Source organism: Ranitomeya variabilis, chromosome 4 (genome assembly GCF_051348905.1).
Source record: "Ranitomeya variabilis isolate aRanVar5 chromosome 4, aRanVar5.hap1, whole genome shotgun sequence".
Classification (NCBI taxonomy): Eukaryota; Metazoa; Chordata; class Amphibia; order Anura; family Dendrobatidae; genus Ranitomeya; species Ranitomeya variabilis.
The window spans coordinates 298,695,941-298,718,111 of NC_135235.1; the positions used below are offsets into that span (position 1 = coordinate 298,695,941).

The 22,171-nt window shown below is 45.1% G+C and overlaps 1 protein-coding gene across 3 annotated transcripts in view; it reads left to right on the forward strand.

Moving 5' to 3' along the window:
- Positions 1 to 3,965: 3,965 nt before the first annotated feature.
- Positions 3,966 to 22,171, forward strand: part of CCDC27 (coiled-coil domain containing 27) — a 53,745-nt gene continuing 35,539 nt past the window's right edge. For 2 of the 3 annotated variants that reach the window (XM_077250303.1, XM_077250302.1), the window contains exons 1-7: positions 4,021 to 4,158; positions 14,629 to 14,819; positions 16,003 to 16,132; positions 17,122 to 17,288; positions 18,215 to 18,376; positions 20,538 to 20,747; positions 21,108 to 21,279. In XM_077250303.1, the coding sequence (XP_077106418.1) occupies positions 14,640 to 14,819; positions 16,003 to 16,132; positions 17,122 to 17,288; positions 18,215 to 18,376; positions 20,538 to 20,747; positions 21,108 to 21,279 (1,021 nt within the window). In that variant the 5' untranslated portion in view covers positions 4,021 to 4,158; positions 14,629 to 14,639. Of the gene's footprint in view, positions 4,159 to 14,628; positions 14,820 to 16,002; positions 16,133 to 17,121; positions 17,289 to 18,214; positions 18,377 to 20,537; positions 20,748 to 21,107; positions 21,280 to 22,171 lie in introns of all 3 variants that reach the window. The other variant, XM_077250301.1, reaches the window with a different exon arrangement.

The window sequence follows — 22,171 nt, forward strand, 5'->3', positions numbered from 1 at the left end:
AAGCTAAATACCTAGGCTATATAGTGGGTCGTGGAGAAATAAAGCCCCAAATCAGGAAAGTGGAGGCAATCCAAACATGGCCGAAACCACTCTCCAAAAAGCAAGTTAAAACCTTTCTGGGAATCGTGGGATATTACAGGAGGTTCATCCCGAACTTCGCCACAGAGGCTGCGCCTCTGACTGATCTGCTAAAGGGGACAAAATCGGTGATGGTTAAATGGTCCGAAGAGACAGAGTCAGCCTTCCAAGAGTTGAAAGGGGCTCTATGTAAGCAGCCCGTTCTGATGGCCCCAGACTTCAAGAAAGAATTTATTCTTCAGACAGATGCCTCAGATGTTGGGGTAGGAGCAGTCCTTTCCCAAGAGCTACATGGGGAGTAGCATCCTGTTCTCTATCTGAGTAGAAAGCTGTCCTCATCTGAGAAGAACTACTCAGTCGTGGAAAAAGAGTGTTTGGCCATAAAGTGGGCGGTGAACACGTTACGGTACTATCTGCTGGGTCGTAAATTCAGACTAATATCTGACCATGCCCCACTTAGATGGATGAGGGAAACAAAAGGTAGAGATACTAGGGTCACCCGTTGGTTCTTAGCCCTGCAGGACTTCAGTTTCCATGTGGAACATAGGGCCGGAAAGCTGCACGGTAATGCGGATGCCCTATCAAGAATCCCTTGTTTAGTGGGGGAAAGTGCCAAGCCCCACGGCTTTAGGCAGAGGGGGGAGGTATGTAGCATGGCTAAAGGGTGTGTAGTCGACGGGAGATATGTGTCGCATAGGTGGCTTGTTGCTGTAATGTAGCCCGGAGTATTTCTTTGTTGCACATAACCATGTACATATATATATCTCTTTCAGGACCTGTGGTGATGTCAGACCACATGGCTAATCATGTGATGGGTTACTGGGTGTGGTTAGCTCTATATAAGACAGGCTAATGCTTAACACAGTGGATATGTGTGGAGGTGCTAGCCTCCAGAGGTTGTTAAGGCTCCAGGTCTGAGCCTGAAGGAATGGACAGTTGTTTTTTCCTTTTGCCTGAGTTAAAGGCTATTTGTTTTCTGTTTATGCTAACTGGTTTATGAAGCAATAAACCTTTGAACTTTTGTTGGAACCTGCCTCCTAAGTGTCAGCCGTCGCACCTGAGTGAGTGAAACCCCTACAGGCCGAATAATATTGCACGCCCCACTTTTCAGTTTTTGAATTTCCACAAAAATTTAAAATAACCAATACATTTCGTTCAACTTCACAATTTTGTTCCACTTGTTGTTGATTCTTGACCAAAAATTTACATTTGGTATCTTTATGTTTGAAGCATGATATGTGGGAAAAGGTTGAAAAGTTCCAGGGAGCCGAATACTTTCGCAAGGCACTGTATATATACATCTCTGGCAAAAAATAGGAGACCACCACATCAAAACCCTGTCATGGCCAGCCCAATCTCCAGACCTGAACCCCATTGAAAACCTCTGGAATGTAATCAAGAGGATAATGGATAGTCACAAGCCATCAAACAAAGAACTGCTTACATTTTTGCCTCAGAAGCACTGTGAAAGACTGGTGGAAAGCATGCCAAGACACATGAAAGCTGCAATTAAAAATCATGGTTATTCCACAAAATATTGATTTCTGAAATCTGCCTGAGTTAAAACATTAGTATTGTTGTTTCTAAATGACTATGAACTTGTTTTCTTTGCATTATTTGAGGTCTGAAAGCACTGGGTTTTTTAAAAAAAAAATTTGATCATTTTTCTTTGTCAGAAAAAAAATACAAAATTTATTGCTTGGAAATTCGGAGACATGTTGTCAGAAGTTTATAGAATAAAAGAACAATTTACATTTTATTCAAAAATATACCTAGAAAGTGAAAAATCAGACAAACTGAACATTTTGCAGTGGTCTCTTAATGTTTGCCAGAGCTGTATACAGGCTCGGACTGGCCCATGGGGTAACCGGAATCCTCCGGTGGGCCCCTGTGCAGATCTGGGCCCCCAACCCCACTGTATGGGAAGTACTTGGCATAATTCACTTGATTCAGTCTGTACAGCAAAAAGCAGCATCTCATCATTCAGTAACCAAACTACCCAGTTTATTATATAGCGATATAGGTAAATTTGTGAACGAGGGTAGTGTAATATTTGTATGCAGGTGAAAAGTGGGCCTCTCAAAGCTTTTATTACTGGGGTGCCAGGGTCCCAGTATATGTATGTATATATATATATATTTGTGTGTGTGTATATATACAAAAAAAATAAAGGGAACACTAAAATACCACATCCGAGATATCACTGAATGAAACATTCCAGAGTTGCAAATCTTTGTTCAGTACATAGTTGAATGCGCTGAGAACAATATAACACATCAATGTAACTAAAAATTAATATCCCATGGAAGTCTGGATAAGGAATGATACTCAAAATCAGAGTGGAAAATCAAATTACAGGCTGATCCAACTTCAGTGGAAATCCCTCAAGACAAGGAAATGATGCTCAGTAGTGTGTGTGACCTCCATGTGCCTGTATGATCTCCCTACAATGCCTGGGCATGCTCCTGATGAGGCGGTGGATGTTCTTCTGAGGGATCTCCTCCCAGACCTTGATTAAAGAATCAATCAACTCCTGGACAGTCTGTGATGCTACATGGCATTGGTAGATGGATCAAGATATGATGTCACAGATGTGCTCAACTGGATTCAGGTCTGGGGAATGGGCAGGCCAGTCCATAGCATCAATGCCTTCATAATCATAGCCTAGCATTCTCATGCATCAGAAGGAACCCAGGGCCCATTGCACCTGCACATGGTCTCACAATGGGTAGGAGGATCTCATTCTGGAACCTAATGGCAGTCAGGGTACCTCTAGCTAGCACATGGAGGGTTGTGTCACACCATTACTGACCCACTGTCAAACCGGTCATGCTGGAGAATGTTGCAGGCAGCATAACGTTCTCCACGGCGTCTCCAGACTCTCTCATGTCTGTCAGATGTGCTCAGTGTAACCCTGCTGTCATCCGTGAAGAGCACAGAGCGCCAATGTGGAATCTGTCATTCTTGGTGTTCTCTGAAAAATGCCAATTGACCTGCACAGTGCTGGACTGTAAGCACAACACCCACATGTGGATGTCGGGCCCTCATACACCCTCAGTCTGTTTCTGACAGTTTGAGCAGACACATGGATGTTAGTGGCCTGCTGGAGGTCATTTTGCAGGGCTCTGGCACTGCTCCTCCTGTTCCTCCTTGCACAAAGGAGGAGGTAAAGGTCCTGCTGCTGTGTTGTTGCCCTCCTACTGCCCCCTCCAAATCTCCTGGTGTTCTGGCCTGTCTCCTGGTATGTGATCCATGCTCTGGACACTGTGCTGACAGACACAGGTACCCTTCTTGCCACAGCTCGCATTGATGTTCCATCATGGATGAGCTGCACTACCTGAGCAACTTCTGTGGGTTCTACAGTAGACACCGCCTCATGCTACTGTACAGTACCTCTAGGGGTGAGAGCAATGACAAAATGCAAAAGTGACCAAAACAACAGCCAAAAAAGATGAAAACAGAGAAATGGTCTGTGGTCACCCCCTGCAGAAGCACTTCTTAATAGAGGTTGTGTTGCTAATTGCCTATAATTTCCATCTGTTGTCTGTTCGATTTGCACAATAACAGGAGAAATTGATTCACAATCGGTGTTGCTTCATAACTGGACAGGTTTATTTCACAGAAGTGTGATTGACTTGTAGCTACATTGTATCGTTTAAGTGTTCCCTTTATTTTTTTGAGCAGTTAAATATATAATATATATTATTATTATATATTACTGCAGCCGTCATGATATTTACTTGCTTTTTATATCTTATTGATGTAGAGCCTCTATCATTCATGCAGAAGGCGGAGTGTTCTACACTCAGTGCTTGGTCCCCACCAGCAAACAATCAGTCTCCTAGCAACCCGGTGCACAACCAATCACAGCTTCACCCTGACATTCCACAATGAAAGAATGTAGCAAGTCTTATTGTGGAGGTGACAAGGCAGTGGCACGTGGTCACTATTCTGCACGTACCAGATCGGGCCCGGGCCCCCTGCTCCGCTGCAGCTGCTGCTCCTCAATGTTTCTACTAGTCCAGTGTTAGGGGGGCACACTTGATACCAGCTGTAGATGCCTCCTGACTACAAGATGAGGTGAGACTTAAAGGGATATCACATTTTTGTTATTATAAAATTCCAAATTCATAAAAAGAGGTTTCCTTATTCGATTAGCCAAAGCAGAGAATGACCTAGCATGCCGCATGTCCGTGCATTACATGAACATTACATTGATTTAATTGGGGACTGTGTAATGCTTTATTTCTCCTGAGGTGGCACTGTAAGAAAATTGAGCACTTACTGCTGGATATCTTCACAGATCACAGCTGATCGCTTTGGATCCCAGCAGATTGTTGAAACCCTTAACAAAAAGAAAATATCCACAGTGCCAATATAAATTAGATTTGTCTGTTGGATGAGCTTAACAGCTTTGGACGGATGTCTGGTTACATCTTGATTGCAGAGATGACTCTTCTACAGATTTTTCTGCTGTGTTGGCTTAGTTTTTGCATTTCTACAAAACTTTTTGTGGCAGTCGCACAGTAACTTGTAATGTCGCAAGAGAGAAGAGAGATCATGACAAACCGATGGGAGAATAACGTAATAACGGGGTTACGGTGTCTGCCTCAATGTATTACATAAGTTTTCCCACATCGGGTTTTACTATTTTTTTTTTTTTTTTTTTTGGGGGGGGGGGGGGGGGGGGCAAATAATAAAAAAAAAAATCCCGAAAAGTTAACTTTTCTTTCTTTAAAAGATGTATTGGAAAAGCATAATGAATTATTAAGATGATACACAGACCTTATATAGTAGTATATGGAGATTGTTAACATAATGTTATAAGATTGCGCAACCTTTGGTTTGGAACGCATTAAAGTCTCAAAAGTGCCAGCCACAGTTCTCCGATAACAATGCCATCCACAGTTCTCCCATAATGGTGCCAGCCACAGTTCCCCAATAACAGTGCCAGCTATAGTTCCCCAATAACGGTGCCAGCCACAATTCTCCCATAATGGTGCCAGCCACAGTTCCCCAATACCAGTGCTAGCCACAGTTCCCCAATAACAGTGCCAGCTATAGTTCCCCAATAACAGTGCCAGCCACAGTTCCCCAATAACAGTGCCAGCCACAGTTCCCCAATAACAGTGCCAGCCACGGTTCCCCAATAACAGTGCCAGCCACGGTTCCCCAATAACGGTGCCAGCCACAGTTCCCCAATAACAGTGCCAGCCACAATTCCCCAATACCGGTGCCAGCCACAGTTCCCCAATACCGGTGCCAGCCACAGTTCCCCAATAACAGTGCCAGCCACAGTTCCCCAATAACAGTGCCAGCCACAGTTCCCCAATAACAGTGCCAGCCACGGTTCCCCAATAACAATGCCAGCCACGGTTCCCCAATAACGGTGCCAGCCACAGTTCCCCAATAACAGTGCCAGCCACAATTCCCCAATACCGGTGCCAGCCACAGTTCCCCAATACCGGTGCCAGCCACAGTTCCCCAATAACGGTGCCAGCCACAATTCCCCAATACCAGTGCCAGCCACAGTTCTCCAATAACAGTGCCAGCCACAATTCCCCAATACCAGTGCCAGCCACAGTTCCCCAATACCGGTGCCAGCCACAGTTCCCCAATAACGGTGCCAGCCACAGTTCCCCAATACTAGTGCCAGCCACAGTTCCCCAATAACAGTGCCAGCCACAGTTCCCCAATAACAGTGCCAGCCAGAGTTCCCTAATAACAGTGCCAGCCACACTTCCCCAATACCAGTGCCAGCTATAGTTCCCCAATACCAGTGCCAGCCACAGTTCCCCAATAACGGTGCCAGTCACACTTCCCCAATACCAGTGTCAGCCACAGTTCCCCAATAACAGTGCCAGCCAGAGTTTCCCAATAATAGTGCCAGCCACACTTCCCCAATGCCAGTGCCAGCTATAGTTTCCCAATACCAGTGCCAGCCACAGTTCCCCAATAACAATGCCAGCCAGTTCCCCAATAACAGTGCCAGCCACAGTTCCCCAATAACGGTGCCAGCCACAGTTCCCCAATAACGGTGCCAGCCACAGTTCCCCAATAACAGTGCCAGCCACAATTCCCAATACCAGTGCCAGCCACAGTTCCCCAATACTGGTGCCAGCCACAGTTCCCCAATAACGGTGCCAGCCACAGTTCCCCAATACCAGTGCCAGCCACAGTTCCCCAATAACAGTGCCAGCCACACTTCCCCAATACCAGTGCCAGCCACAGTTCCCCAATAACAGTGCCAGCCACAGTTCTCCAATTTCAGTGCCAGCCACAGTTCTCCAATAACGGTGCCAGCCACAGTTCCCCAATAACAGTGCCAGCCACAATTCCCAATACCAGTGCCAGCCACAGTTCCCCAATACCGGTGCCAGCCACAGTTCCCCAATAACGGTGCCAGCCACAGTTCCCCAATACCAGTGCCAGCCACAGTTCCCCAATAACAGTGCCAGCCACACTTCCCCAATACCAGTGCCAGCTATAGTTCCCCAATACCAGTGCCAGCCACAGTTCCCCAATAACGGTGCCAGCCACAGTTCCCCAATACCAGTGCCAGCCACAGTTCCCCAATACCGGTGCCAGCCACAGTTCCCCAATAACGGTGCCAGCCACAGTTCCCCAATACCAGTGCCAGCCACAGTTCCCCAATAACAGTGCCAGCCACACTTCCCCAATACCAGTGCCAGCCACAGTTCCCCAATAACAGTGTCAGCCACAGTTCTCCAATTTCAGTGCCAGCCACAGTTCCCCAATAACAGTGCCAGCCACACTTCCCCAATACCAGTGCCAGCTATAGTTCCCCAATACCAGTGCCAGCCACAGTTCCCCAATAACGGTGCCAGCCACAGTTCCCCAATACCAGTGCCAGCCACAGTTCCCCAATAACAGTGCCAGCCACAATTCCCCAATAACAGTGCCAGCCAGAGTTTCCCAATAATAGTGCCAGCCACACTTCCCCAATACCAGTGCCAGCTATAGTTCCCCAATACCAGTGCCAGCCACAGTTCCCCAAAAGCAGTGCCAGCTATAGTTCCCCAATACCAGTGCCAGCCACAGTTCCCCAATAACGGTGCCAGCCACAGTTCCCCAATAACAGTGCCAGCCAGTTCCCCAATAACAGTGCCAGCCACACTTCCCCAATACCAGTGCCAGCCACAGTTCCCCAATAACAGTGCCAGCCAGAGTTCCCCAATACCAGTGCCTGCCAGAGTTCCCCAACAGTGCCAGCTATAGTTCCCCAATAACAGTGCCAGCCACAGTTCCCCAATAACAGTGCCAGCCACAGTTCCCCAATAACAGTGCCAGCCACAGTTCCCCAATACCAGTGCCAGCCACAGTTCCCCAATAACGGTGCCAGCCACAGTTCCCCAATAACAGTGCCAGCCACACTTCCCCAATAGCAGTGCCAGGCACAGTTCCCCAATAACAGTGCCAGCCACAGTTCCCCAATAACAGTGCCAGCCACACTTCCCCAATACCAGTGCCAGCCACAGTTCCCCAATAACAGTGCCAGCCACAGTTCCCCTATACCAGTGCCAGCCACAGTGACCATACAATTTGCATTACTTTCTCCACTCTCCATGCTCAGGACTTGTCGTTTGTGCAATCAATCGCTTCTCTGCATGTAGAAGTGACAGTACAGAATACAGTAGACTAGATTGCTGCCATGTGATTCTGCTATTTCTACTCACTAAAGGCAGAAATTGCACACAGATGAGCAAACACAGCCGCCATTCTGTCTCGTGAATTACCCCAAATGTGAAACTCACCTGCCTTAAACTATCCATGGATATAAATGAGTTCAATACAATAGGTACCAGTCATAAGCCCTGATTGCCTCTAGTAGGCGAGAAACGCGTCAGCACCTCTGTCTATGAGCAGTACCGCTCACATTGTTAGCAGCTGTGTGTTTTGAAAACGTTTAAAGTAATATTTTGAAGTTTTTGTAACTTTTTAAAGTAATTTTTTGTAAGTTTTTTTTTCTCCTTCTACCTGACCTACTAGACGTTTCTTTTGTTCCATGGTGATTGTCATTATAAATCTTCAGTGAGTCACTGGATTGCCGTGATTACCCGTCATGGTCAAAGGTTGATGTCATGGTGAACATTAATCTTTGTTACTAGTTAGCATTCAGTAATGTTAGGTGCTACCGATTGTTAGAAGGCAGATCCCCATCGCTCGCTGTCTGGCTCTGCTCCAACTTTCTTAATATGTTTGTTATTTTCCTCCATGGCAGCTCCATGACCCTGCCTGGAGAGGCTGGGGCTATACATTCTGCTTGGGGAGTGTTCTGGCTGATTTGTTTCTCTTCTTTTGTGAGGGCGACCTTTGTGGTCTCTATAGCACTGCTGGAGTTAGTGGAGCGGTGTTTGACAAGTCAGTACATAGGGATAGACAGTCCATACATTATATTCGGAGAATCCTTTAAATTATTTGTCTCTATGCGATCAGTAATCATGTGCAAACCTTGAGCCCATTTCTGTCCACCATGAGGGACAATTTGTTTTCCCTTAAATGCGTGTATTTTGGCACAAAAAAAAATATTTTTACAGGCTCTTTGGCCGCAATTCATCATGGTGTTCACATCAAATTTGTGCCATAAAACATCTTCAAATGTCGCAGAATTTTGTGCAGCACAAAGTTGCAGAAACATTTAGCAACTTTTGGAATTTTCACGCCAGTTTTGTGCCACTGCGAAACGAGAAGGAGCTGGGGAGGAGTTTGAGCAAGATGGCGCATGGCGATGCCTTCTTCTCAACCATCACAAATGTGGAGACGCGGGGGTCAGTGGGTGCTCTCGTCAGCTGAACTTATGCTCTCTCTGTAGGCAGAACACTACTCAGACAACACAGGGTGAGGGAAAAACAGTGTGGCAATAATTTATTGAACCACCAGCACACAATAGCATACAGAATGGTCTCAGCAAATAGCCAAATTACAGAGTCTAAACCGTCTGCTGACTCACCGAGATAAGCGCTCCTTCCAGTGCCGCATACCTCCACAAGTGGCTCCCCACTTTTGGCACGCCCCCACAGTGAAGAGGTAACAACAAGATTAGGATGCTATCCGAGAGCAGTGAGGTATGTTGCCAGGTGACCTTATTGTCCCAACCTGGGTTCTTTAAGATGTCTCTGGGGTTTCAGTGGTGGTCAATGAAGCAGTCTTGTGTTCTTTCATCCAGGGACGTAGTCCCCTAAGCTGATCTGTAGAGTTACCCGGACCAGAAGAAAAAGTCTCTTTATACAGTTCACAACTGACCTTCAACCAGCATCCAGAGGTCAGAGAGGGAGATGTGAATGAGGCCAGCCTGCATTGTTTGATTTTGTAAGCTATTTAAAGGGTTTTAATGCAGGAAAGATACATAGCTTTGTACCATGTTAGCCAGTAGGTAGAAAAATATTAAGATTTCAGAGTCCTCATTAGTTGATGCCTTTTAATGGCTAACTGGAAAGTTGGTAACAAATAGCAGCTTTCGAGACTACTATGCCTGATGAAGAGATCTAGCATTGTCCATGCTAGATATATTTTCTAGCATGGACAATGTATGTAATTATCATATCAGCAAACCTCATTGTTCAGTGGCCATGCATTACTGTTTTGCAAAAATAACAGAAAATAAACGATAGGAGATATTAGAGGTAAATATTCATCCTACAAGAAGAGTCAATACTTCAGACAACAGTTTAAGATTCTGGGCCTACACAATTTACGTCTGGCATAATTAATAAGAAATTCTGTGTCGTCACAGCTAAGTACACCAGAAATGTTACTACAATCCTTGACGAATTGAACATGAAGAGTAAGTCAGGAATGAGCTGCAGCCTGGACTTACTCTTCATGCTCAATTCATGTGAAGGCAGGGACAGTGACACCAGCGCTGTTTGGGTGCTGGGCTCACGTATTATAACAACCGCATGGGGGTTCCGGGACCACGAGTGATGACACCGCTGGAACGGCGCCAGCACAGGAGGTGAGTTTAAGCTTTTTATTTTATCTGGGCTAAACATTTAGATCAAAAAGGTGTTGTCCTAGTAATGGACAACACCTTTAAGTGGTGTGCGCCTCTTATAGAATTAGGCACGCCTTAAGCTGGGTTCACACTGCGTTAGTGTGACCCGTTTAATGGACTACGTTACACCGTGGCATAACGCGGTGTAATGTAGTCCGTTAATGCTGCCATTGAATGCAATGGCGGACGCATCGCTAGCGCACGCCCACAATGGGCGTGCGCTAGCGATGTGCCGTCATTGAGTGACGGACCCTGAGACGCGGGCTGCAGCGTTTCCGGGTCCGTCACTGCGGGGGGGGGCGGGATGCAAACGCCGGCACTTGCGCTAGCAGCAGCCCGTTAGCGTATGTGCTGAATGGGCTGCTGCTAACGCAGTGTGAACTTAGCCTTATTCCTGCATGGCTTCATTAAGACTAGTATATGAAATGCCAGTCTTAATGAAGCCTTTGTTTCTTTTCACATTGCTAACTGTTGAATGAGTTATGTAAGAATCCGTCAGTGAGCTCATTATGACTGGAGAGTTAGTAACTGGTACAGTATGATCCTGTATCTCTGCAAGTCTAAAGGACAGTGGCTATTCAGGACTGAAATAGTTGAGTGAGAACCCCTATGGAAAATGGGGCCATATTGGTTGTCACTAAGCTTTTCAAGAATCAAAAGGAAGTACCATAATACTTAACACCTTGGCAGAAGAGGGCGACTCGTGGCTGGTATTCTAGGCAATGAGTTCAGTGCTTACAAGCTCTTTATAGTCCAGCTTGTAAGTGCTGCTCTACAGCTGGCCGGATTGTGGTAGAGTGCTGTTAGCTCCCGATCCTGGCCAGCTTCAGTCCCACATCACTTCCAAATGCTACAGAGGCAAACCTATCACGTGTAGCAGCATCAGACAGCACACAGATAAAGCTGATGGTGTGAATTGTTAATCAGGAGCACATCATCCCCTGGGACAGGAAGTGGGAAAGCAGGGGAGGAGTGTGCTCCTGCACAGGTTCGGCCTCTACTGCAGAGGTTCTTGAGAACAGAGAGGACTTGAAATGTCTAGAAAATTGCTTGTTTTGACAAACACTTTACAATTGTACTCATTTAAGATGATGAGACTTAACCTGCAATTAGGACAGACTTACAAATTGCCTTCCAATTTTGTTAGGAGGGAACGCTGCAAATGTGTGCAAGCCCTGGTCAGTACGAGGTGGAATATTGGACAAAGGTCTCAGGTGAAACGTGCGGAGTCACAAGTCAGGGATTAACCAGAATAGAAAAGGCGGCTTATTGTGACCCTCAGGTTCTTTACAACCTTCTGATTGAATTGCTTTCTCGTGTTTGCATCCTAGAGACTAGAAGCCACAAGGCTGTTGACTCTGCAAGTCTCCATAACATTTATCTGTAGTAATAATGTATGGAGAGAGACAACACATACACAACAAACACCTCAAGGTGACGGCTCATGAAGGCAAACTCCATCCTGGCCCTTTCCCTGCTCCATAAAGTACAGTTTTTCCCCCTAAAATTATCCTTGGATTATCCATGGGTAAAAGATTTTGAGTCACAACCAATAAACTGCAGCCATAGCAGTGCACATAGCAGTTACCTCCTAGGGTCCAAGGGCCAGAAAATGCATTATAAGTGTGCATGCATTATTATACAAGGATTCATTCTGCACTTCAAGCCGTTGTATATTTCATAGTGTTTATTAAACCACTAAATAGTGAAAAGTGAATGAAACAAGGACGTAAGACCTCAAGATAAGAACAAATTAGAGATTATTTTTCAGCTAATAGAATTGTACTAGGGATTTTTTTTTAGTATAAGCTGTAGTTTTTAACATTTTCATTTTGAGGTCCATATGACTTTCCGATTTTTTTTAGTCTTTTTTTGGGTGGAGAAGTGAAAACAGGAAAAAAAAAAAACTTACAGCGGTTCTGCCATTTTTTTCTGTTGGGATAATTATTACGATATTTTATTCATTCAAATAGATTCATATGCAGTGATACCAAATATGTTTAGTATTTTTTATATCATTTACGTTCGGGAACAATGGGTGTAGAAATAAACTTTTATCAATTTAAAATATATATATATACAGTGTGTATATATATATATATATATATATATTTCTATTTTTTATTGGATTTCTGTGAATCTGTGATTGCTTGATGCAATACATTTTAAAACCTATCTCCTACAAAGCGCAATCACGGGTCATCGTCTTGTGTTGGTGGCTGGTCGATGGTTGTCAAAAGGGACACTCCCTACATTTCTAACCTATTAAAAGACGCTGTCGTAATTGAGAAGATACAGATTAGATATTAGAAAAAACTTTTTGACAGTGAGGGTGATCAATGAGTGGAACAGGCTGCCGTGAGAGGTGGTGAGTTCTCCTCCAATGGAAGTCCTCAAACAGAGGCTGGACAGACATCTGTCTGAGATGGTTTAGTGAATCTGCATGGAGCAGGGGGTTGGACACGATGATCCTGGAGGTCCCTTCTAACTCTCACATTCTATGATTTTATCTATGTAAGAGCATAATAGGCAGTGATCTGCGCTAGCTCCATTCACAGTAGATAGACTCTGGTGCTGGTTGCACAGGTAGCACCTGCGCTATAGATGCTCTTAGGACTGCTCCATAAATGTAGAAGAAGGCTTTGGCTCCGAAACGCTCGTAGGGGTACTTGGTTCTGCACTCCTGTCTTGGTAAATAATTATGTTACCTCTTATCTTACTTTTTTGGTCTAGGTAGTTTCTTATATGATGCATATACAGTATATTATTATTATTATTATTATTATTATTATTATTAATTATTATAGCGCCATTTATTCCATGGCGCTTTACATGTGAGGAGGGTATACATAATAAAAACAAGTACAATAATCTTGAACAATACAAGTCATGACTGGTACAGGAGGAGAGATGACCCTGCCTGCGAGGGCTCACAGTCTGCCAGGGATGGGTGAGGATATAGTAGGTGAGGATAGAGCTGGTCGTGCAGTGGTTTGGTCGATCGGTGGTTACTGCAGGTTGTAGGCTTGCCAGAGGAGGTAGGTCTTCAGGTTCTTTATGAAGGTTTTGATGGTAGGTGAGAGTCTGATATGTTGCGGTAGAGAGTTCCAGAGTAGGGGTGATGCGCGAGAGATACCTTGTGTGCGATTGTGGGAAGAGGAGATAAGAAGGGAGTAGAGAAGGAGATCTTGTGAGGATCGGAGGTTGCATGTAGGTAAGTACCGGGAGACGAGGTCACAGATGTATGGAGGAGACAGGTTGTGGATGGCTTTGTATGTCATGGTTAGGCTTTTGTACTGGAGTCTCTGGGTAATGGAGAGCCAGTGAAGGGATTGACAGAGGGGAGAGGACGGGGAATAGCGGGGGAACAGGTGGATTAGTCGGACAGCAGAGATTAGAATAGATTGGAGGAGTGCAAGAGTGTTAGAAGGGAGGCCACCGAGCAGGAGGTTACAGTAGTCGAGGCGGGAGATGATGAGAACATCGACTAGGGTTTTTGCAGATTCTTGGTTGAGGAATGTACGGATCCATTAAATATTTTTGAGTTGAAGGCGGCAGGAAGTGGAAAGGGCTTGGATATGCGGTTTGAAGGAGAGATCAGTGTCAAGGATTACTCCGAGACAGCGAGCTTGTGGGACTGGGGAGAGTGGGCAGCCGTTTACTGTAATGGATAGGTTCTTTGGGGGGGTCGCGTGAGATGGGGGAAAGATGATGAATTCGGTTTTGTCCATGTTAAGTTTTAGAAATCTAGCGGAGAAGAAGGATGAAATAGCGGATAGACATTGAGGGATTCTGATTAGTAGGGTGGTGATATCTGGTCCAGAGATGTAGATCTGTGTGTCATCAGCATAGAGATGATACTGAAACTGATATATATATATATATATATATATATATATATATATATATATATATTTATATGGACCACTCTGTTCATTGATTACTTGTATTTCACTATTTGCTATTTATACTATGTTGTTCCTGTCATTCCTTATATGATGTCTATTATTTGATTATGATCTTAGACCAAATGTGCTTTACCATGTATTATATTTGACCATTTCTGATATGTGAACCAATTTTGGCTAGTTGTATATGTACGGTACTTATTTTTTATTATTTATTAATAAAGTTTATTTTTACTTTTGAAATGATGTTGTTATTTACACCCTTCTTTTCTATGATTTCAGATTTTAGGAATGCCTGTAGCACCCACTGTTGGGGTTGCGATGGTGCAGCTTTTTTAGGGTCAGATGTAAGTTCTCAGAGGTGAGGGTGACCTGACCTAGGATGGAAGGTAGTAAACACAATTTTTCAGGACTCGTTCCTACAATCTTACAGCCAGGTTCAACTTTCCCTAATTCTAGGTTGCACTTTCATTAATTTGTATCCAAGGATACATCCCAACACTAAAGCCTGGTCGACCTCGTCTACCGACATGGAGCTGAACGCCGGAAACCTGATTTCGTACCAGTCCTCTCTACCCTCCTCTGTGCCCCCATGGTCCTTTATAAATGGTGGATTTTGCTTTTCAGAACCTGCTGAAATGGTGACAGATGCGAAGGTAAAGATGAAAGAGAATCCGGGGATGAAGATTCGAACTTACAACGAGCTGCAATGGACGGGATCCCGCAGACCCCAAACAGCCGTATGGAAGATCCCTAAATCGGATATACGGAGGGACAACTACAGCAAGTCCGTGCAGGAACACGGCTACGAAATCCAAGTAATGTATATAGGGTCAGCCGTAATGGTGTCCGACCTGCGGGATCATCCATCCTCGGTACAGGGAGCACCTCCGTCACTAATCCTAATATTTATAGCCATGACCCCATTGTCTTATGTGTTTCGCCATGTCGGCATTATTCGAGCACTATATGGCGGCATATACTAAGGCTCTGTGTGCTGAATGTAGTTTTCACTGTCTGAACTAGCTTAGGGGACCTATATGTGAGCACCACTGATATACACAAAAAATAGATTAGTTTTTCATTGTTGCAGTTGTGGCATCATTTTTCTAGTTTTTGTTTGTGGTTTTCGTTGATTTGATTTCACGTTCCCCAGAAACCCAAAAAAATGGCCATGTGATCAAAATCAATGCATTCTTTTTACCTATATTCTATGATTGAGATAAGAAAAATAAACCAAAACACCAAAAATCGTGGCCCACAATCTTTGCTTATTAAAAAAAAATGTAATATGACTGCAACATGTGAATAATCTCTGAAGGTACATTGCGCCTAGGGAAGAACACCTCTATACCTGCTGAGGATACAAAGGCTTTAGGACCCCTGTGAAGTATTGCCCCAAAATTAATGTGTAGACAAAGTTTTTGGAGGCGTTTGATGGAACAAATTTGCTGTAAAAATGGCCCAAAAATCGCCTACAAAATGCTTGACTTTTTCTTTTCAATTCAGTATTAATACTTTTTGCTGTTCATATGCAGATTTTTTTCTTCAGGTTTTGAAAAATACCTGTTGGGAAAAAACTTTCTGTCACTTCTTTTGAGCGGATCATGATGGATTGTGCTAAGCATTGTCCAATGAAAAGGCTGCAGGAAAAAAAAAACATCCAAAACTCAAAAAAAAAAAAAACTAATCAAAACTGCTTCAGGAAAGTGAAAAGCTCCTCTAAAAAACACTCAAAGAAGGTTGAGAAGCTTGTTGTTTTTGACCGTGTCAGAAAACTCTGTCTGCACATAGCCTGAGGAGGTTTTGGAGCAGAAACTTGAGTGGAAACTAAAAGTTTTTGAGGAGTTTTATTTATTTTTTTTTGGGGGGGAGGGAGGATTCTGAAAGTTTCATCTTAGTTTCTGCAACAAGAATCACATACCCTTAGGCCTCTGAATTGTGCTCCAGTACGTGCAGTACATTGGATGACCTTTCCCACCCGTGTTCATTTCCTTGCAGTCTCCTACATTTTCTTTGACTCCAGCGTCTTCACTGGAAAGCTACTCTTCCTCTCACGTCATTGACTTGCACACATCTTATGGACCATCACATGGATCCTGCAAACTTAGCATCTCTGCTTCCTCCACAGGTAACTGATGCCTTTTGTAAGGGGTAAATATACACTCACCGGCCACTTTATTAGGTACACCTGTCCAACTTCTTGTTAACACTTAATTTCTAATCAGCCAATCACATGGCGGCAACTCAGTGCATTTAGGCATGTAGACATGGTCAAGACAATCTCCTGCAGTTCAAACCGAGCATCAGTATGGGGAAGAAAGGTGATTTGAGTGCCTTTGAACGTGGCATGGTTGTTGGTGCCAGAAGGGCTGGTCTGAGTATTTCAGAAACTGCTGATCTACTGGGATTTTCACGCACAACCATCTCTAGGGTTTACAGAGAATGGTCCGAAAAAGAAAAAAAATCCAGTGAGCGGCAGTTCTGTGGGCGGAAATGCCTTGTTGATGCCAGAGGTCAGAGGACAATGGGCAGACTGGTTCGAGCTGATAGAAAGGCAACAGTGACTCAAATCGCCACCCGTTACAACCAAGGTAGGCCTAAGAGCATCTCTGAACGCACAGTGCGTCGAACTTTGAGGCAGATGGGCTAGAGCAGCAGAAGACCACACCGGGTACCACTCCTTTCAGCTAAGAACAGGAAACTGAGGCTACAATTTGTACAAGCTCATCGAAATTGGACAGTAGAAGATTGGAAAAACGTTGCTTGGTCTGATGAGTCTCGATTTCTGCTGCGACATTCGGATGGTAGGGTCAGAATTTGGCGTAAACAACATGAAAGCATGGATCCATCCTGCCTTGTATGGAGCATCTTTGGGATGTGCAGCCGACAAATCTGCGGCAACTGTGTGATGCCATCATGTCAATATGGACCAAAATCTCTGAGGAATGCTTCCAGCACCTTGTTGAATCTATGCCACGTAGAATTGAGGCAGTTCTGAAGGCAAAAGGGGGTCCAACCCGTTACTAGCATGGTGTACCTAATAAAGTGGCCGGTGAGTGTATGTCTATGTATTGATTATATAAGGGAACTACCATAGTGTTGTGTTATCTTATTTAGACAGAAAACTTCCTCACATCCACACTGGTACTGATCTTCCCAAGAGTAATGCTTCCATAGACGGCTCCTTAGGAAATCAACATTACAACGGGAATCCACACATTCAAACCTACCTGACCTCTGTAGAGATTAGGACCCCCTGGTACATCAGTGTTCTCAATGAGAAGGTATATCTATGTCCGTCTGCACCTCCATCCCTTTCCATCCATCCCACCCTCCCTGTTCTTTCATTCATTCCTCCCTCTCTGTCCATCCATACATCCATCCCTCCTTCCCTCTCTCCCTCCCTCCCTGTCCATCTATCCCTCACTCACTCCCTGTCCATCTATCCCTCTCTCCCACTCTCCCTGTCCATCTATCCCTGCATCCCTCGCTCACTACCTGTCCATCTATCCCTCCATCCATCTCTCCCTCCCTCCATTACTCACTCCTTGTCCATTCCTCCTATCCATCCATCCATCCATCCATCCATCCCTCTCTAACCCCCTTTCCATCTATCCATCCTTCCCTCCCTCCTGTCCATTCCTCCCTCCCTATCATCCACCCCTCTCTCCCTGTCCATTTATCCATCCTTCCCTCCCTTCTGTCCATTCGTCCCTCCCTATCCATCCCTCCCTCCTTATCCATCCATCCCTCCCTTCCTGTCCATCTATCCCTTCATCCCTCGCTCCCTCCATGCATCTCTCTCTCCCTCCCTCCCTGTCCATCTATCCCTGCATCCCTCGCTCACTCCCTGTCCATCTCTCCCTCCATTACTCCCTCCTTGTCCATTCCTCCCTTCCTATCCATCCATCCCTCTCTCCCTCCCTCCCTGTCCATCTAGCCATCCTTCCCTCCCTCCTGTCCACTCCTCCCTCCCTATCCATCCCTCCATTCCTCCCTCCTTATCCATCCATCCATCCCTCCCTTCCTGTCTATCTTTCCCTTCATCCCTTGCTCCCTCCCTCGCTTCATCCATCCCCATGGGTTGCCTGATATTGCAGCTCCGCTGCATTGAAGAGCAATCAGATAATTATCCCATATGATATAAGTAGGTGATAACTTGCTATTTTGTGAATAAGTTGTGTCTCATTATGCATGTATGTGTTCTCAGGAGCGTTGTCTTCTTAAACTGGGAGAAGAGATAAACCGGCTTTCCAGATATGAGGTAGAATGCAAGAGGAAAGATCAGATCATCTCCAGCCTGAGGAACGAAGTGTCCCAGCTCCACAATGATGTCCACAGATCTGTCTCTGCTCTTATCAGGAGAGAAGAGGTGAGGTGTAAAAGAAGGTATCAAAAGACACCAAAAAACACAAGGCTGCTTTCACACATCAGTTTTTAGCCATCAGTCACAATCCATCTAATTGTGAAAAAAACGGATCCGTCGCAGATTGTGAAAAACTGATGCGACGGATCCCTTTTTTTGCCGGATCCGACTAGCTGATCCAGCTAATTTGATCCCCCAAAAATCGGAGCATGCTCAGTTAAAAAAATGGAATCCCTTCGCCACTTATGCTATATAATGGTCATCGAGTCATACATTGCCTTTTCTTCCTAGGTTTATGACATGGAAAAAAAAACCCTTTTAATTTTGTATTCAGATTGTAGTGGGGGAAGAATAACCTCTACGTCTATGCCTCAAAACCAAGCACCCCTTACTTAAAGGGGCTGTCTCACAAGAGTCATTTATGGCATAGATGGGACCCACACCTATCTCCAAAAAGCAGGTTCCCCGATCCCCCATTCTATCCAGTGTCCAACCACCAGAAAGAGGAGAGGTGATGACTCATATGCCAGTGCAGCGCCCCAGAGTCCTGGTCGTTGCAGTACTGTGGCTCCGCCACTATGGGGAGCTACGGTGCGTCCGATGGCACTGAAGGAGTTCATCTGATCAGGTATCACAGACACCAATACATTTCACAGCTGGGCCTCCGGGGGGAGCTAAGGGTGCTATTCATTAGGCCACTCCCCACCATAGTGGGTAAACTGGGGGTCAGGCAGGAAGTTAGATCAGAAAGCTGACTGGATTGGACGAAGCAACACCTGGTGGCAGAGGGTGTTGTGGAGGAAGAGACAGTAGGGTCTCTGTCAGGGGTGGGATCCTGACAGAGGCTTGGCATTGAAAAAACGTAATGGGTCCGCGCCAGCTCCGGGAAGCGGCGGGGCCCAAGAAAGGACTAGAAGCGAGATAGATTGTGCTGAGTGAGAAACGAGATCAAGCAATAGGAGAATACCAGTAGGAGTCGTGCTGCAAGACCGGAGCAACATCCTGCTGAGGCGCACTACCGGTGGCCGGAACGCCGAGGGAGTATCATAACATTCAGCTTCAAGCAATACTCTAAACAGCGGCAGGACAGTCAGTCTAAGGCGGGCTGTCTCACACAAATCACCTATGAAGTCTTGGGGGGCACCTTGTGGAGAGGGGCGACTCTAGGGTCCCGGAAGAGCTCCGAGCCTACCCGTCAAACGGGTGCCGTTCCAACCAGAATATCAGGGAGGGACGGAGGATTAGAAGAACATCATTTAATCGAGTTGTGAGGGAACTTAAGAAACAGACACAACGGTTGTGGGGACTTTCCGTAAGCACAGCAGGGAAGGACCGCAACACATAGCGCTAGAAGGAAGGCACCGATTTCCACCTGTGAAGAGAACTCTGGAGGTGCCATTGGACCGGCCGGACTTGCGCAGCCTGGTGAACCGTATTCCGGACTGAGGACCCAGAGATCTTCAGTAAAGAGGTAAAGAGACTGCAACCTGGTGTCCTCGTTATTTACTGCACCGCACCACAGCATCACCATCACCACTACCATCATCCATATCCCTTTATTCACTGTGCGCCCCACGGCAGGGTCACGGACCGGGGCCTAGCCGCCGTGACAACCCCAGAGCAGAGACCCAGAGGCCCGGTACCGGGTACCCCTCGGCCCTGCGGCGGTGGGGGCGCTACACCATCTTCCGCCTTTCACTGTTCTCGGAGTTCTGACTGCTACCCGAACATACTCTTGGCTGTTAGCGAAACTCCCATAGCAATGCATGGAGAGATATAGTGCGTGCCCCAGCACTTCTCCTCTCTCTGGTGGCTGGAATGTGGCTTGAATGCGAATTTGGGGTACCCATGTTATGTTGATAGCTGGCATCTAGCAGTTATGACATTAATATATCTCATGAGACAGCCTCCTTCAATGTACTCCCAAGAGAGTAATCATACACTGCATTGCTCCTATTAAAAGCACAGGACTGAGGCATGCGCCAGATTCCCGGTGTGCACCCTCTGAGTTACCAATACCCCGAGGTGTGAGCCCAGACTAATGATTCTCGCTCTATTATAGTTCATCGATATTATTACAATGGCTTTACCCCCTCCAGACTGACGCTCGGAGCCTAGAACACAAAATATAAACTTCTTGCAGACAACCTATTTTTTGTTTCTACAGGACAAGACATCTGATCATCCATACCAAGAGAATGAATTACTTGTGCCTGAAGAAGAATACACCGCAGGTATACCAGACGGAAATTCGCAGTCTGGATCAAGCCATAAGGATCCATCTACAAGTTTGGAAAGGAGTGGATCCACTGTATCCTCTATGGAAAGTGTGTCTGAAAAGCGGAGAAAAAGCCAAGTGATACTCCTAGAAACAGAGGTAAAACGTCATTTTTATGGACGGACTATTGTGCCTTTTCTAGGCGGGAAGAAAATAAAATTGAGTAACCCTTGGCATACAATATTTTTGAACAATGCTGTGATGCCGCCTGTTTTATAATCCAGGGCAGCATTCACTTTTTTATTCAGGCTTCAGAGCTGAAATCTCCTACTATTCCTTGCCCGCTCTGAGCTTACTTATTGTATCTTGGAGCAGGAATCTAATGTAGGAAAAACTATCCCCCCTCCCCAGCAGTGATAGGAGCTCAGCTAAACTGGTGTATGTCAGACGCCCAGCTTCCTGACTGTTTCCTTGAGTTCTGCTGGTTCTCATTAGAATGTTGTGTTTATTTTTGATCAGATTTTAATTGACGACTTGACATCAAAAGAAACAAATGGACTCCCTGTAGCCCCAAAAGAAGACGAGAAAACGTCTGGTGTGTCTATAGATCAACCTGAAGATAAAAGTCAGCTGATCCAGAAACTAAAGGAGGTCATAGAGATCATCAGGAAGGACTATGAGATATCTAAAGGTACTGATGTGTCTATGCCACCAGCACCCAGAATACATCACTAAATGGGTTTTCTATGTCAAATATATTGATAGATCTGGACAATGATCTTCACCTTAGCACCATCCACCATCGATTCCTATAGATCTTAAAGACAGGAGACTCCTTCTAGGGTTTCCAGCCCTATAAAATATTTGTATTAGAGGGTTGTAGAAGGTTAAGAAAATATGGCTGTTTGCTTCAAAAAGAGCGCCACACTTGTTGACAGTTTCTCGTAGAATAGCACCCAGCCACATTCACTTTAACCCCTTCACCCCAAAGCCAGTTTTCACCGTCCCGACCGGGCCAAATTTTACAATTCTGACCACTGTCACTTTATGTGGAAATAACTCTGGAATGCTTCAACGTACCCCATTGATTCTGAGACTGTTTTCTCGTGACATTGTGCTTCATGTTAGTGGTAAAATTTGTTTGATATGACTTGCATTTATTTGTGAAAAATAATGGAAATTTGGCAAAAATTTAGAAAATTTCGCAATTTTCAAACTTTTCGTTTTTTTTTTATTGCCTTTACACCACAGAGAGTTATGTTACACAAAATAGTTAAGAAATAACATTTCCCACATGTCTACTTTACATCAGAACAATTTTGAAAATATAATTTTGTTGTTAGGAATTTAGAAGGGTTAAAAGTTGATTAGCAATTTCTCATTTTTCTAACAAAATTATTATTTTTTTTTTTTTGGGGGGGGGACCACTTCACATTTGAAGTGACTTTGAGGGGCCTGTATGATAGAAAGTACAGTTCGCTCTGTACTGAGGCGGTCTCATTGCTGTACTGGGGCACAGTTACAGACACAATTCACTAGGCATATGTGGTAACTGAAGCTGCATCAGCCGCATCTCTATGGCT